The 18,038-nt window shown below is 39.4% G+C and overlaps 1 protein-coding gene across 2 annotated transcripts; it reads left to right on the top strand.

The window, feature by feature from the left end:
- Nucleotides 1-1,570: 1,570 nt before the first annotated feature.
- Nucleotides 1,571-16,955, top strand: LOC117384379 (complement C1s subcomponent-like). 2 transcript variants are annotated; one of them, XM_033981687.2, is made up of 11 exons: nt 1,571-1,625; nt 3,085-3,283; nt 4,679-4,859; nt 6,776-6,898; nt 9,949-10,142; nt 11,125-11,275; nt 11,893-12,008; nt 12,604-12,697; nt 13,588-13,722; nt 15,116-15,190; nt 16,004-16,955. In XM_033981687.2, exons 1-11 carry the CDS (start codon nt 1,612-1,614, stop codon nt 16,804-16,806), a joined length of 2,085 nt encoding a protein of 694 aa, XP_033837578.1. In that variant the 5' UTR covers nt 1,571-1,611; the 3' UTR covers nt 16,807-16,955. The 2 variants fall into 2 exon arrangements, with proteins under 2 accessions (XP_033837578.1, XP_055083651.1); XM_055227676.1 differs by having other exon boundaries at nt 12,610-12,697; nt 16,004-16,949.
- The last annotated feature ends 1,083 nt before the right edge of the window (nt 16,956-18,038 follow it).

Here is an 18,038-nt window from a genome sequence, read left to right as displayed (position 1 = left end):
ACTCATAATATGGATATTTTTGAGCAGTAGTAGTAGTTTAGACTCATTTACGTGTCGCATTTTGACTCAGTTCAACTCAAATTAAAACAGGTCAATAGAAAAACTGACTTGTTCTGCAAAAAATGAATCATGTTTTATTACTTTGTTTGGGTCAAATGCAGTAAATATCTCATATATATCTTGCAGAAATAACAGTTAGCTGCAGCTGTATTCACAAAATAACTCATAATATGGATAATTTTGAGTAGTAGTAGTAGTTTAGACTCATTTTGACTCAGTTCAACTCAAATTAAAACAGGTCAACAGAAAAAACTGACTTGTTCTGAAACTTGTTCTTATTTCAATCACATTTACTTTCAAAAAACTATCAGAAAAAACATGTTCTAAGCAGATCTAAAACTAAAACTACACCTACCAGCTGACACCGAATCTAACGTCAGGTTATTTTTAACTCGAGATGTACCATTTTTGCAGCGCGCGTCTCGTTTCAGGCTCTGGTTTGTGTCTGAAGCAGAGAGCGAACGCTGAAGCTTCCTCTCTGCACTTCCCTTAACCGTGTTTTTTTTTTTACCCCATTGTTTCTCAGACAAACTTCACCGCACTGAGGTGAAACTGCACTGTAAAACCAAGAACACCATGACATTTCAAATCACTTTAACGCACTCAATCCTGTTTTGAGCGATTTTTTTACTGATCGTGAATTAAAAACTGGACAGACACGTTTGTTGCCATAGAGACGTTATTGTTTTGCAGATTTGTCTTGCGTGAATTCATTTACTGGTGTTTTTACTGCTCTATATATTCTTAACGGTGAGCGGGGTTGCCTATCCACAGATCTTACCAGTAATACTGCACTTTTAACCTTCAATTAAAGCTCTTATATGACGTTTTAGAGTTTTAAGTCATGTTCTAATGTTGTTATGTCTGCAAAACGTACCTGGAGTTGTGTTTTGTTTCACTCACGCATGTTTAAGTGACTTTTTATTATTAGTCTGTAACATTTCCAAAGCTCAAAACGCTCTGTTCCACCTTGTGATGTCATCAGGTGGTAGTGTTCAAGTTAACAGCTCCTTCATTACCTTTAGTTCAGAAGAAAATGGCAACTCAAGAGCTGAAATTATCCAAATTATTCTCGAAATGAAGGTGCGTGGAGTTTAAAAACGCAGCGGAGCACTTCCTGTTTTACCACATGATGACATCACAAGGTGGAACAGAGCGTTTTCTCAGTCTAAATATGCAGGGTCTGTGTGTTAAACATGTGTGAATGAAACAAAAACACAACTCCAGGTCTGTTTATGATGAGGAAACTACATTAAAACATCTGGAAATAGAGTAAGACGTGCCCTTTAAACTCGTCAAATTTACACAAAACTAAATAATAATAAAAATAATAATCTGAATTCAAGAGCCTTTTTTAATCCAGATTAAGAGTGAGACAGATTGTCGTGTTACTGCGAAGATGCAAAACACGCCAAAAATAGAGTGTAAAAACGGCTGTGTCTGCAGATTGTGGAGCGGTCGAGGGGGGAACAGGGGAATGTGAAATCGAAATGGATAAAAAGGAGAAGAGGAAGAAGAGATTATTTGTGAAGAGACTTGAAGACGAACGCAATGTGGAGATTAAGGTGCGTGATTACGTTTACTTTTACCATATGAACAGCAAAAATATTAAAAAAACAGTATTATATTCTTAGTTTGAGCACGACTGACTCGATCTTATAAAACCTTCATTAAATCTGTCCTGGTCGTGTCACGAAAACCTTATTATTTTGCTTGGATGTTCCATAATAATTCTCTTTCGTTGCTCAGTTCCAAGTGCTTAAAGTCAGTTTAAGTTTTAGCTTTAACTTAATTTAACTTATCTTCATTTGACAGATTAATTTTGTGTTGGAACAAGTTAAATAAGAAAGTGAAAATACAGCTGAAACCAGACGTTTACAGACACATAAAAAGACACATACGCTTTTTTTTCTCACTGCCTGACGTGATTTCAGACTAAACTTTTCCTGTTTTAGGTTGATTATGATTAACAAAATTATTTCTATTTGCTAAATGCCAGAATAATGAAACAAGGATTTTTTTTTAGACATTTATTTTCTGCTATTCCCGTGTTTCACAGTGGGGATGTCATGCTCTTTATGGCCAAACAGTTCAATTTTAGCTTCGTCAAACCACAGGACATGTCTCCAAAAATGAAAGTCTTCGTCCCTGTGCATTTGCAAACTGTAATCTGACTTTTTTCAGTTTCTTTTGGAGTAATGTCTTCTTCCTGCAGCGTGTCCTTTCAGCCCATGTCGGTACAGTCCTCGTTTCACTGTGGATAATGACACAATCTTACAGCTTCAGCGGCGTCTTCACGATGTCTTTTGCTTTTGTTCTTGGGTTGATCTGCACATTTTGGACCAAAGCTCGTTCATCTCTGGGACACAGAACCCGTCTCCTTCCTGAGCGGTGTGATTTTGGACATTCTCATGGTCTTTATACTTGAATAGATGAACGTGGCACCTTCAGGCGTCTGGAAACTGCACCAAGGATGAACCAGACTTGTCCACAGTTCTCTTGGATGATTTCTTTTGACTTTCTCATGTTGTTACACAAAAAAGCGTGTGTGTTTTTTTCAGGTTTGACTTCAAATACATCCACAGGTGTGTCTCTGATTAACAGAAGCTTCCACAGGCATGACATCATCACCTGGGTTTTCACAAATTGTTTAAAGTCATAGTCTAGTCTCACTGTATGTAAACGTCTGACTTGGAAGAAAATCATGAAAAATTGTGTAAAAAAATAAATAAATCTCAGAATAATCTCTCATTATTCTGGCATTTCACAAATAGAAATAATTTTGTTAATCCTAATTGACCTAAAACAGGAAAGGTTTAGTCTGATTTCATGTCAGACAGTGAGAAAAAAAAGCGAATGCGTCTTTTATACAGTGAAATATGTAAACTTCTGTAAAATCTCTAAAATAACCAAAACTTCCATCCATTTTTAGGTCAATCAACTTTATCTTGCGAGAGTAAAGTTATTTTCCCCCCGTATTCTTTCTTACCAAATTTAAAGACATCAAATGCATGTTCTTCCCAGTCTCCTGGTGGTGGCGCTGTGTCCGCGGGGCGCCTCGTCTCTGCTGGGGTGGGTGGAGTCTCCAGGATACCCCCGAGGTTACCCCCCTCACACCAGCCTGAACTGGAGCAGGTGTGCACCCAAAGGACACGCCCTCTCCATCCAGCTCACCCACCTGGACCTGGAGGACAGCCTGAACTGTGAGAACGACGCGGTGAAGGTACAAATACTTCAGAAATATCTACGTCATGTAATACAATCAAAATATAAATACAATTAGAAAAAGTCAGGATACTAATCTCGTTTTTGATTTGGTTAAGGGAACGTTTAATCATTTTTAAGGTGGTACGCCTGCCACCTGCTTGTCGCCATGGAGATGTTATTGTTGTGCCTAGATGTTTCCGCAGTTCGGTATTAAACTTGTCCAGCTACACGGAGGCAAACAGCTGATGCCCCAAGCCCTGTTACTGGTCAGATCTGCGGAGAGAAAATGGGAGATGAATATGTTTAACGCCATACAGTTGTCCCCTTCGCAGTTTCGCTGTTTTGTGGATTTTTTTGGGTGCAATTTTCATGCTTTTTTACAGTGTATGAACGTGCATTGTGTTCTGTGTCCTGATTGGCTAAGGGACCGTAGACAGTTGTCCAAATTTACATAAACGTTGGATCGCAGTGTGACTCTGAAGTGCTGTACGTTTGTGATTTGTTTTCTCCACCGACAAAACCCACGATGTCGATGAAACGTTCTGCACCGACAAAGACGCCTACGAAGGTTTGAACTTTGAGAGAGTTTAAACGAGAGAGAAATGTGAGAAAATGTTAACGCCTGTGTGAGAAAAGTGTATAAAGTGTGTGGTGAGGGGTTTTACAGACAAAAACAGAGAGAATAATGTAAAAAATAAAGCTGATACTTCTCGGATTTCGCCTATTGCGGGTTATTTTTAGAACGGAACCCCCGCGACAAACCAGGAAATACTGTACTATGAAATATTCTACACACTGCAATAAAATGGACATAAGTAAGTGGCAGAAAAGTTGCACATTCTGAACTTTTGTGGTTCATTTTAAACTTATTTTGACTCGAATCCCAATCAACGCATTTAAAAACAACACAAGATTCAAGAGTAATATTCTGAATTCAAAATCTGTTTAAAAGACGCTGTATGTAACTTTTCTGGTGGCGTGGACTGGTCTGCCATCTGCTGGTCTCCATGGAGATGCTATTGACTGACTTGGAATGTTCCACAGTGCGATATTCAACTAATCTTTCTTGCCGCTATTTCAGTTAAAGGTTGTTTTTGTTTGGCGTCATCTGCTTTTTACCATGGAAAAAGATCAATTTAATGCCACACTGTTGAACCTTTTGAACAACAACATCTCCATGGAGACGAGCAGGTGCCAGAAGAAGTTACAGTAGAGTTTCTTTAACCCAGACTACATATTATATTATTATTGTTATAGGTTTAGTTTGTTCGCTTCACTGAAACAAGAATCTGTTCAAATAAATTTACGGAAAACCAGATGAACCTCATTGGACTAGATATTATGTTTCTGCAGTATAACAAAAATAAAATAAAAATAAAACATTGCGTACCTGTTGGTTCTTTCCGTCCAGGTGTATTCAAATGGAAACTTAATCTCCGTCCTGTGTGGTACTGTGGGCTTTGAGGAGCTGCAGAGGTCAGTGAATCCATCGCTCTCGTCTGCTCCTGGAGGATGTCTCAACGTCTCCTTCTACTCGGACTTCTCCAACAACCAGCGACACTCCGGCTTCAGAGGCTTCTACACCATACAAGGTGTGAAACAAACAAAAAAACCACATTATTTATTATTTTTAAGGGAAAAATATTAAGCAAAATTGACGTTTTAGAGCTTTTGATCATGTCATAATGGATATTTCTTATCATTAGTCTCATTTAGCTGAGACAGTCCCAGTTTTGAGCCCCGTGTCCCCTGTCCCAACAGATTTATCCAAAACCATTGATTTGCCACAGGTTTATTCAAGAAATATCCCAGATTTCCCTGTTTTTGACGAATCTGATCCCTGCCAACAGTAAAGAGAGGAATATATTGTCATTTGTTTAGCCAAAATAGAGAAAATCCTGCTTGAAAATGGCAGGAAAAGGCAGAAAAAAACGTACTTTATTGCACCGACACAAGTCCCTCAGGTTATATAGTTATACACCGAGTGAAGTGAGTCAAGAATGGAGAATTATTTATACCAACCATCCTCATCGTAGACTGTATAAAGACGTTGACTAAGTGAGTGTGACGTCGCCCACAGCGTTCAGCTCCAGTCAAATGAAACTCATCAAGGCTAGAGCAGTTATAGCGGCTAATTTGAAGCAGATTTGCGTATTTGGATTGAATTGGACCAAACAGCCAATCAAGAGCGAGGCTGTTCAAGGCAAATCCCCTTCCTTAGCAACGCTGTCAATCAAACCTGTTGCTAACGCTAGCGGGAGCGACCTCGGGGAAAGAAGGCGCCTGATTTGTCTGTTATTAATGTTCATATCTTGATTTACAGACACAATAGTGAAATAAATACCCCAGGATCATGTAGAGGGTTAAAACAAACATTTAAGACCAAAATGAAAAAAAAACCAAAAAAAAAAACCCAACTCAAAATAACAAAAAAAGTTAAAAAAAAATAAGAAAAAAACCTCCCAAAAAAAAATAAATAAAAAAAAAATTAAAAAACAAAAAAAAAAAAATAAAAAAAAAAAAAAAAAAAAAAAAAAAATAAAAAAAAAAAAAAAAAAAAAAAAAAAAGGAAAAAACATAGCTAAATATAAAAACCCCAGGATCATGTAGAGCACAGGTGTCAAACTCAAGGCCCGCGGGCCAAATGTGGCCCTCCACATCATTTTATGTGGCCCTCCACAGGATGAATTAAAAGGTATGATGATCTTAAAATATAATTTTATCAGGAGATACGCAGTTACACAGTTATATTTTTACATCTTGGCAAATGCATATACAATATCTGTAACTTGAATAAGTAATAAATACAGAAACAGTTAATTAACAAGTTAAAAAAAAGTAGTTAGAGTTATTTTATGTCTGGCCCTTTGAGGGCAGCCATTTTGCTGATGTGGCCCTTGGTGAAAATGTGTTTGACACCCCTGATGTAGAGGGTTAATACGAACATTTAAGACCAAAATGAGTCTGACAGCAGCAGGTACAGAGAGAGGACACAGTTTTTCAACAGAAAGTGAAGTGAAGCCAGAGTCGATGGAGCTGGAAGTGCCACATGATCACTTCGTATTTGGAACACAGCAGCTAGCAGGTTAGCTACGTCCATTTATATAAACAGTCTATGATCCCAACCTGAGATGTCCGAGTTTTGAATTTTGAAAATCTGGTCGCTACGCAGTTTTATTTTGAGTAGTAATCCTGCATTATCCTTCATTTGAGACTCGAGTGCTCAGGAAATATCAGTTTTCATCTACCCCCTATCCCCGCCCACAGTTCTGTACAGTTTATTTTTACATTTCAGACTCTAAAACAGAAAGAACATGTAAAGAAGTGATTTTTCTCACTATGAAGACGAGCAGAATGTGTTAAGTTTAAACTATTTTACAATAAACAAAATGTAAATATAGACCCTCATACTCCATTTTAAATATTCAAAACTTCAAATCCATAGTAGTAGTTCAAATAACAAGTACTGTATATTCAAACTCTTTATATTGTTTCGACTTTTTGACAGATTATGACGAGTGCGAGGACCCGGACAATAGATGCTCTCAGTTCTGTCATAACTTCATCGGAGGATATTACTGCTCCTGTCGCCATGGTTACAACTTAGACGGAGACAACCACACTTGCGCAGGTAACGACGCACCGATCAAACACACAATTTGCAAGTTGTAAGTTTCATGGCCTAAAAAGTGAAAGTTGAGCAGTTAATTCTTGTCTCAGATATTAAAGAGCTCGTATGACGCCGTTTTCTGATGTTCTAATGTTGTTTCTTCGTCACAAACAGACCTGGAGTTGTGCTTTTTTTGTTTCATTCACACAAACCTGCATATTTAAGCTGAGTTCTTCTCTCAAACACTCTGTTCCACCTTGTGATGTCATCAGTTTTTAAACTCCACACACCTTCACTAGAATCAGGAATTGCCAATCTCTTCAGAACATGAGGTAAAAATGAGCCGTTAACTTGAAAACTACCACTTCATGACATCAAGAGGTGGAACGTCGCATTTTGAGCTTTGGAGATGTTACAAACTAATAATAAAGTGTTAGTCAAACATGTGTGAATCAAACAAAACACAACTCCAGGTCTGTTTTTGAGGAAATAACGATATTCTAACATGGCTTAAAGCTCAAAAGATTAAATTTTGCGTAATATAAGAACTTTAATGGTTCCAGACTGAATCGCAATAACAGCGGAAATATTGTTGAGGACATAGCTATAAAACATCCAAAAGTACGCCAAATTAAATGTCTAAATGTAATAAACAGGAATTGAAAAAACAGAAGCGACGACGTGAGTCAAATTGCACAAAAAATAAAATTCTACTTCCCTCTGAGGGCGCACACTTCACTGTGATTGGTTAAGTCTGTTTGTAATTCATTTTAATAGTTTATTTTCCCAGACTGAGGTTTAGTTTGTTTTCATCCCTGACACTTTGGACAGTTTTGCTCACTAGCGCCTCAGAGTGGTCACATGATGTTGCTGCGACGTGTCCGTACAGCTGATTTAAACAGATTTTGGAGCTGTTTCTCTACTGTTTGAGGCAGAACGACAGCGCCATCTGCTGTTTGACTTCTTCAGGTCAGGAATTCTTCAGGTGTGCGACAGTAAAAAGGCCCCTCGTCTCGGTTTAAAGTCCCGTGCGCACGTTTCTTGACTTCGTTCCCTGTTCGTTGTCCTCTGTCCCAATGATATTTGCTCCGTTCAAGTCCATAACGGTGTTCTCTCTTTTACAATGTTCAGAAATGGTCGATTTGAGTTGCTATGTTCGTTTTCTCGTGTACTGGATGCCCCTTGTATGCTTCTGTCATAACAACTGACAAGGGGACCGAAGATTCAGACTCGGGTAAACGTTTGGACACAGTTTATTTATAACACGGTAATGTGAATGAAGGCAGACAGAGCGGACAGTTGAGAGCAGAGTCGTGAGCCGTTGTCTTGGAGCAGGTCGTGGGTCGCAGGGTTAGAGGCTGGGGTGGTCGTACCAGTTGTGGAGAGCTGGGTCGGAGGCGGGGAGTGGTTACAAAGAGCAGGATCTGGCAAAGAATGAGGAATAACGGACTGAGTACTGGGATCATAAACGCGAAGTACACAGAGCCAAGCACAACAGTACCACTGTGGATACGCGGACGATCTGGAGCTGAGTGTCGGATCCTCAGTCCTTCTGTCGTCACAGGTGCAGCTTGATTGATGATTAGTTGCAGGTGTGTGTGGGAGGAACCAGAATCTCCACAAAAATACTGTCACGATCCGCACGATTCCTTCCCCATGTTTTGCCTCCTGTCCTGCTCTTCCCCTCCCTCACCTGCCAGAGCTGGGCTGAGCTCCTGGCTCGTCCCGTGCGCTCCTGCAGCCCATCAGCACAATCATAAGAGGAGCCAGGACCAGACACTTAGGGCCAGATCGTCTACCTGTCTGCATCCTGCTCGGGGGCCAGATCATCCGCGTGGTCCAGTCTTGTCTTGTCTCTGCACTCCATGTCTCGGGACCCTGCCCTGCACCTCGCCTACCGCTCATCGCCGGATCGTCTGCGTATCTACATCCTGCTCGGTGCCAGATCGTCCGCGTGTCAACATCCCGTTCCCTGGTTCCTCCCGGCTCCTGCGCTCCCGGCTTCGTTCCTGTCCTGATATTGTCTTGTCTCATCTTGTTCCCTACATCTCACGTCTCTGGACCCCGCTCCGCACCTTGCTCCCTGTCTTGGTTCAGTTCGCCCTGTCCCCGTCTCAGCACGCCCCGTTCCCCGGCTCCGTCCGCCTCGTCTGCCCCACCGCACCGCCCGCACCCAGCTTCCTGCTCCCCGCCAGATCAACCCCCACTTTTGAATGACATTTCACATATTGTAAATAGTAGTTTCCTGAGTTTCTGTATGATTTCACTGGCGTCTGAAAAGCGCTAAGTAAGCTGTCGATACTGTCAGACATTAAAACAAACAAAACCTTGGTCTGGAAAAAGAATCTGTTAAAAATAAATGATCAGAAACCCACATAAACCTCATTTTCCTGCCTGTCATTCACTGTCAGAACATGAGTCATGAGTTTCAGCTTTTTGTTACAGCCGTGATTTTGACGACTTTTCACAATTCAAGTTTGTATTTCAGTTTCTATAAGACAAACTGACACGAAAATGCAAATATTGGTTCCACAAACTGTAAACGGTGAGTGGGGTTTTAAAAGACAAAGCAAAAGCAGAAGAGAAGTCCAAGGTTGAGCAAGAAGAAACATTTTTTTGAGCAATAAGTATCTGAATAAATGCAAAATAGATGCCAACAGTTGCACTTACTCATTCAATGTTTTTTTGTTTTTTTTTAACAGCTTTCTGCATTTTATATAGACACAACAAGACATCAAATATATTAAATAACATATATGGAAAACTCTACTAATTTTTGAAATATATTTTATTTTCAAATCCTCAAAATAGCCTTCCTTTGCTTTGTTAAGAAATATTTATAATGTTATTTGGCTTTTTCTTTACTACATAACTCCATATATCTTGCTTTGTATCTAAAAATGAGAAAAGTAGTAGTAGAAAGTAGTAAAAATAAATTAAAAAAAACATTGAATGAGAGTCCAAACTTTTGACTAGTAGTGAGAACATTCCAGTAAAGTCAGTAACGTACCATTAATTGCCTAATAACTTCTTTCTGTGATGTTGTGATGTTGCGTTTCCTCGTCTCACAGTGAGCTGCAGTGAGGATCTGTCCGGTCAGACTCAAGGCCGTGTGTCCAGCCCCTCGTGGCCTGGTCTTTACCCCGAGAACAGTCACTGCGTGTCCACTCTGTCTGTGGAGCCTCACCTCCAGCTTCAGCTCAGCTTCCACCAGCCCTTTGACCTGGAGCAGGACGCAGAGGGAGCGTGTCTGGACAGTCTGCGAGTGAGCAACCACAGGACAATATGCATCAGGATAAGATAAAACTTCATATTAAACTTTATTTGACCCACAATGGGGAAATTACAGTGTTGCAACGTTAAAGAACAGCAAGAGTAAGCATGCAATCAGAGTGAAGTGATTAGAAAACGTCTAACACAGCACTATGTCTGTAGAGTAAAGCTAAAGGGCACAACACTTTAGTACAACTCTGCAGTAAATTCAGTTTCTAATGACATTTTAGGGTGGTGCAACTGCTTAACAAATGAACTGCTATGACAACCCAGAAAAAGGAACAAAGAAAGAGTGAAAAATGATGATGAACGATATTGAAACTGTTGCTCCCTCCAGTTCTTCTTTTACAACAGCTATTCTAACTATTTTGTTCTGAATAAAGTGCTTCTAGTTCGGCCCCATCACAAACTGAACAAAAGCCACTTGTCAAATCTGTGGTATTTTAAAAAAAACACAAAATACTAAAAGTGATTATCTCTCATAATAATAATAATAAAATAATAATAATAATAAATAATACACAAATAAATAAATCAATTAATTAATTAAAAATAATAATAATAAACAATTATAATAAAATATTAATAAACACATAAATAATAATAATAATAATAGTTATAATAATAATAATAATAAATACTTTAATTAATAAATAAAGTCTTGCATAAGTGATATGTTTTACAGGCTCGTCAAAACCTCTCAAAGCGATACACTGTTGTCATTATTCATTCACTCCACACTCGCTGATTCTAAGCTACATCTGACGGAGGAGAGGCTGCCAATCTGTGCCATCGGCCCCTCCGACCTTCACCAATCATTCACACATACACCACATTCAGACCAGGTGACGTGTCTCGCCTAAGGACACAACGAGTGAGAATCGATCCTCCGACCTTAACTTTGACAGAACATAAAGAACTGTTTGAACATTAAAGCCTGTGACTAATGCTTAATTTAATGTTTTGATGTTCAGATTGAGACTCACTACGGCACCCTGGGGCCCTTCTGTGGGAGGTCGGCCCCGCCCTCCCCCCTCCAGACCTACTCACACCAGCTCAAAATCCACTTTGAGACCGACGGCTACGGCACCAACCAAGGCTTCTCTCTCAGCTTCACCACTGCAGGTGACAAAAGCTCATTTAAAACATGCACAGAAATATTTCACACTCGTTAAACTAAATGCACATTTACTTGAGTAGAAGAACTTGTACTTCATTGTATTCCTACTGGAGTACTATTTAGTTTGAAGTAACAGTAGGCAAGGCAAGTTTATCTGTATAGTACAAATTTATTCACAAAGTAATTCAAAGTGTTTTACAGAATAAGAAAGACATTAAAATCACACAAATCAAAACATAAATAGTCACCATAAAATTAACATTAAAAGAGAAGAGGCAGAATAAAAACAATTTCAGTCACATGCAGCTAAACAGAACCCCGTTTGGAGTAGTAACAGTACTCTTACTTGAGTAAAAGTTGTGGCTACTCTTTCCACTGTGACTAAGTTTTTGAATTTGAACAATATTAAATGATCTGCACATTTGTTTTTCTTACTCTGCTACTTCAGGTATGATTACATTTTTCTTAATTTTAGGCATCATGGAGTTTTTCCTTCAAATTACAGCAACGTCAGATTATAACTCAGACGTTACATCCTCACAGTTACTCTCACATTTACATCTTGAGAAGCAGTTTCCCCAAAATACTTTAATTTTTTTTTTTTTTTTACATATTTTTACAGATAAGGTTTGTGTCTCTGGGATCAGTCCACACTCCAGCGTGAAGCCGCACACGGCAGAGTACAGCACGGGACAGACGGTGACTGTGACCTGTGACCTGGGACACTTTGTCAACGTGGTAAGTCAAGTTTGGACTAAATATAAAACATCTGGGAATTATTCTTTGAGATGAAAAAACAAGAAAAAAAAAAAAATCAAATTACTTCAAGAAACTACCTTTTTTTTTAAAGTGCACTGTAACTTTTCCATGCTTGTTGTCACTATGGATGTTTATGGGTGCGTAGTCTTCCTGACATGTTCCGCAGTATGGCATTACGCTTATTCATCTCCATGGAGACAAGCAGGTGACGCAACCAGGTCAGACAAACAGATGATCCCACTCACGGTAAATTCAAGGTATCGTTGCGTAAGAAAAACTACTAGAAAAACTTCACTATATGCAAGAAATACCCGTTTAATGCCTTACTGCGGAACATTCCAGGCTGGGCAGCATCTTCAATGGCAGACCCAACACCAGAAAAGTTTCATAGTGTCTCTTTAAACAACCATCTTACAATATAAAACTACTGCACGGATGATATTCTTGCTTCACGTTACACATTTATTATATTATCTTTAGGTGTTGCTCCATTTTCTGTTCCATTATCAGTAATATCAAGTGTTTTTAATGTAATATTTAAAAGAAAAAACAATCAAAAGTGTCTTCTTCACAGCTGCAGACCGATCGCAAAAGCAGAAGAATAGCAAACGAATACGAGACGACGTGTCAGAGCTCAGGAAACTGGAGTCCTCACTACACCTGCCAACGTGAGTCCGACTTACTCTCACACAAACTCCATCAGAGAATGAACCAACACCGTCACAAGAGCAGCTCAGGACCACAGTCTGCTGTACATCTACATCTACATCTCTAAGACACTAACCGCTCCTTTGAAGAGAGAGAGGTCCAGATCTGAGCCAGAGAAAAGAAATGGTTTGAGAGGAGAGTTAAAGAAGCTATTTTTGTTAGAAAAGACAATCCTCAGACCCAAAGAAAACAAAAAGAACAAAAGGAGGGCCATTAACGGTTGAATAGGATCATTAAGGCTGAAACTGGAGACAATAGCTGTTTACAGTTTCAGTGTAGTTAGCTCAGATTACCAAACCTATTGTGTTACAACATTACATAACATTACATGGCACTACATTGTATTGTATTGCACATTGCACTCTTGACTTGTAAATATTTATTCTATTGTGTATTTGTATATTGTTCCTCCAAGTCTTATTTTATAGTGCGTGAGTGTGTATTGATTAAATTGCTTACATTTTATATTGTATTGTATTGTATTATATTGCTTAAATTTGATTGTATTTCTCACCTGCTCAGGGACTAAAGATGGAAACGAGCTTCAGCTTTAATCTGGTGCAGGGCATCTTTAATGTTTTTTGCACATTGTCCCTTTCAAATAAACTACTAAATAAATAAAGAAATAGATAAGCTCCTCCCTTCAGACAGATATAAGATTTTGCTATGCGTCTTCAATCTAAAACTTTTGTCCAGCTGATGGAAGAGATTTTTTCTTTTTCTAATAAAAGCACCTGTTATAAATGCTAGAATAGACAGACAGTCCATGGAAACAAGCAAATGGAGAACCTTCCACCAGAGAAGTTACACAGTGCACCTTTTAGTGTTTAATGTCAGTTTTCTCTTGTAGCTGTGAACTGTGGCCAGCCTCAAATCCCCAGGGGCGACATCCTCGTTGTGGTGGGATCAGACAGGCCCCAGACTCTGTATCAAAGCCAAGTCAAGTTTAACTGCAGTTCACCGTTCTACGAGCTCCAAGGAGACGGTAAGAGCAACACGAGCAACACGAGCAACACAAGCAACACAAACGACACATAACAACCAACTAAATGCACCGTTTACATGCAGGTTCTGGATTTTAATGTTATAATTTCAGATGGAGGCTTATATAACTCTATGGAAGATTACTTTTTTTGCATGAAACTTATCCTTCACAAATGTTGAATGTTTTTCATTATTTGTTTGGGATCGGCTCCACAAATTTGCCATATTAATCTTACGGTTTAAAGTCGTTACAACTGACAACAAAACACCTTTTTTAATAGAATAATGGCACCACTTTCTGAAGCTTTGGTGAAAACAAAACTGAACTTTTGTTTATTTGTGTTGAGGGACAAGATGTTAAACTTTGTGTCAGTTTTTGTCTCACGGCTCAGTAGATGTCTGTGTCGTCCCTCAGTCGTCCAGGTCTGATCCGCAGCAAAAGACGAAGTTTAAATCTGTCAACTGGACAAATCGTTGCAGGAGTAAACTGCTATTGTGTCCAGTTTCATGCTTTAATGGCCCTATTCAACCTTTAATGGCCCACCTATTGTTCTATTTTTGTTTCTTTTTGTTTGCTTTGGGTCTGATCTGTGAAAAATTATGTCTCAGTTCACAGATTTAAACTTCGTCTTTTGTCATGGCCCACTAATTACAACGATATTAACTATAAACCAGGTGAACAAATCTTTTATCTGACAGTTAAACAGCCGATTCCACCATAGCGTTCTGTGTCCTCGGTTAATATTTCTGTTATTACTGTCCACATGAAACAAAAACTGGCACAAAGTTCAACGTCTTCTCTGTCAGTATAAATTAACACGTGAAATTAGTCATTCAAAATAGCTTCAGAAAGATAAATATGGCAGGTTTGTGGAGCCTTTCCCAAACACATAATGATAACGTTCAATATTTGTGGATTTATAGTTTAGATCACATGTGTCAAACTCAAGGCCCGTGGACCAAATGCGGCCCCCCATGTGATTTTATGTGGCCCGTGACAAGGTAAATTAAAAGGTCTGACTGTCTTAAAATATCAGGAGATACACAGTTACACAGCCATTTTTGTCCATATCTATGTAAATCCATATGCAATATCTGTAATAAATATAGAAACCATTAATTGACAAGATTAAAAAGTTGTTGCATTTATTTTACATTGCATTTAGTTACATTTATACGGTGTTAAAGTTATATCTGGCCCTTTGAGAGCAGCCATTTTGTTGATCCTCTGTGAAAATGAGTTTGACGCCCCTGGTTTAGATTAATTCTTTCAAAACCAGTAAATCTCCCATAGGCCCTTGCACCATCTGAGATTATGACATCATCTGCGCTGGCTAGCTCTCTACTTTCTCAGTGAAATAAATAATCTAATAAATGTTTTTCATTCTTTCTAGACACTTACACTTGTGGCCCCGATGGGAAATGGATTTCATCTGATGGCAACACACAGCTGCCAAAATGCACTGAAGGTATTTCATTAGCGGAGCATCAAATTACAGCATTTATTGTTTATTTAGTGGTGGAACATAACAAAGTAAAAGTATCAACCATCATTTTAAGGTATCTGTACTTTACTTAAGTTAATTTTTAATACTTTTTACTACTTGAGTTTTTTTTAACTGGACTGAAAAGTAAAAGCATTTTTGAAACCTGCTGAAAAGGCTGATGGTTTATTTTTAATACGCTCATAATTTACGCAAACAAAAGTTCACGTGTCGGCGTCGTTATGTTTGTTCTGGTTCACCTTTGGTTCCACACAAACCTCAGTGCTGCTCTGTGATTGCTGCACAGTCTGGCCCTATCCATGGATCTATAAAATAACTGGATATTGTATTGCTCCCTTAAAACTGTCTTGAGTTGGTACTATAACAAAAAAATTCTCATAGCTATCACAAACTGCTGGTGTTCGGTGGACAGGGCACCTACAGCTTTCACAAAGGTGGGATTTTGTGGGGATTTTTACGTATTTTCAGATCGTAAACTTTCCAAATCTGTCTGTTGTCTTAAAAAACGCTTTTTAATCGTTCGCATCGGCTACACACTATGTCCGCTCTAGCTAAGCCCACTTTCTGATTGGTTAGAGCGGACACGTGGTACGACATTTGAGCGATGTGAACGAGCCGCAGGTTTAGAATATGGTTCAGAAGTGCCCTATAAGCATAAACTTTATATTTTATTATTTATGTATTATTTCCTTTCCTCTCCGCTTGAGTCTCTCGTGGAGTCGATGGGCAGGGCAGGTTGTTCAGTCTTCATAATCTTTCGTCTTTCTGGTATTTCAGTGTGCGGCAGACCCCAATCCTCTCCTCGAAGCACAGCCAGGATTCTCGGGGGTGAGTCGGCAAAGCTGGGACACATACCCTGGTACCTGCTGATCAAGGAGCCCAGAAGAGGAGGAGCGTCTCTGATCAGTGACCGCTGGGCTGTGACCGCCGCACATGTGGTGGACGGGTTTGAAGAAGCCAACCTGCTCTGGTACGGCGGCATGGTGGATGGCAAAAGTCCAGTTTTTGTGGAGTTGAGAAGTCAGAAAGTCATCCTTCATCCCGGCTACGTAAAAGGGATCGCTTCAAACTCTCGTACCAACTTCGACAACGATATCGCACTGATCCGATTCACGTCCAGGGTTGAACTTGGGGCTCACATAAGTCCAATCTGTTTGCCAGAAAAGAACACGACACTTATGGAGAATGACGTGGGGACAATTGCAGGATTTGGTGTGAGGGAAGCTAGCGGTAGAGGGCTCGTTGCTCAGAAGTTGAAACATGCACCGATTCTAGTGATTTCAGAGGCAACGTGTCGAAATACGCCCAACAACGGAGCGATACGTTACACCGATAACATGTTTTGTGCTGGGGCGGACGGCAGAGACAGCTGTGAAAAAGATAGCGGGGGTCCATTTTTCGTGCCAAAACTAGGGGCGAATGAGAGACCGCATCGACTCTTGGGGATCGTGTCGTGGGGACCGGCTTGTCACATGACGGAGTTCAGGGGTTACTACACCAAAGTGAAGAACTACGTGCCGTGGATTCTAGAAACGATAGAGGCGACCGAGAAGAGCCTGAAAGAGGCGGATGAAGAATAACACATCGACTTTACTTTTACTACGCAAATCATAACGTTTAATCACTAAAATTGTAATTGTAATTCATCGATTCAGTATTAAATTGTAACGGATCAGCCTATTTTAAAGCGTTTGTGTGCATGTTTTGAAATAAATTACATTTTCTTGGCAGTTTCTCTCTTAATTTCATCTACACAACCAGTCAAAAGTTTGGACACACCCTCTCGTTCAATGTTTACGTTATTTTTTTTACTTTCTACGCACTTTTATACATGTACACATACAAAAAACATCAAATATATGAAGCAGGATATATGGAATTATGTAGTAGAGAAAAGCTACCAGATTGTATAGGTCTGTTTATTGATTTATTGATTGATTTGATTCCGGTCAAATGAAGCTCATTGAGGCTAGCAGTTATAGCGGCTAATTTGGAGCCGAGTTTCATATTTGGATTTCTGACCGCGAGTATCATAGCAACCAAAGAGCCAATCCGGAGCGAGGTTGATGAAGGTAATGCCCCTTCCCGCCTGCACCGCTGGTTTAGCATCAAACCTGTTGCTAACGCTCGTGGAGTGAGCTCGGGGAATGAAAAGTCCTGATTTGTCTGTTATTAATGTTCATATCTTGATTTACGGACACAATAATGAAATAAAAACCCCAGGAGAGAGGAGCCATAATTTTCTAAAGTGAACTGGATCCAGAGTCGACGCGGAGGCTAGCAGGTTAGCTATGTTCATTTATATATACAGTCTATGAGTAGATCATAAAATCCTCTTGAAGCACCTGAAGTACATTGGATTTGACAATGCTACATGTGACTGGTTCCGTAATTATCTTTCAAACAGAACCCAGGCAGTAGTAGCTGATCGGTTTAAATACAATTTTCTAACTTTAAGTAAAGGAGTGCCCCAAGGCTCAATTTTGGGCCCGCTAATTTTTACTGCATTTATTAATTCGATTGCTTGCGATTTAAGAGAAAGCCACATACATTTATATCCAGATGATGCTCTTTTGTTTGCAAGTGCTCCCTCTGCTGATCAGGCGCTTTTAAAACTGCAAAAAAAACTTTAGTTATCATTGGATGCAAATAAATTATGTACAAAAACATTTAAGTGATGTGCAAGCTACAGATCTGTATACACTAAATGGTGCATTGATTGAAAGACTCATCACTTATAAATATATATGTACGTATGTATCAAAATTATCATTATCATGGAAGCAAATCTGATATTCCATTGAATCACAGG

This window comes from Periophthalmus magnuspinnatus, chromosome 16 (assembly GCF_009829125.3).
Source record: "Periophthalmus magnuspinnatus isolate fPerMag1 chromosome 16, fPerMag1.2.pri, whole genome shotgun sequence".
NCBI classification, from domain to species: Eukaryota; Metazoa; Chordata; class Actinopteri; order Gobiiformes; family Gobiidae; genus Periophthalmus; species Periophthalmus magnuspinnatus.
Note: the sequence above shows the minus strand (reverse complement) of the source record. Positions and strands in the feature narration are given on the sequence as shown.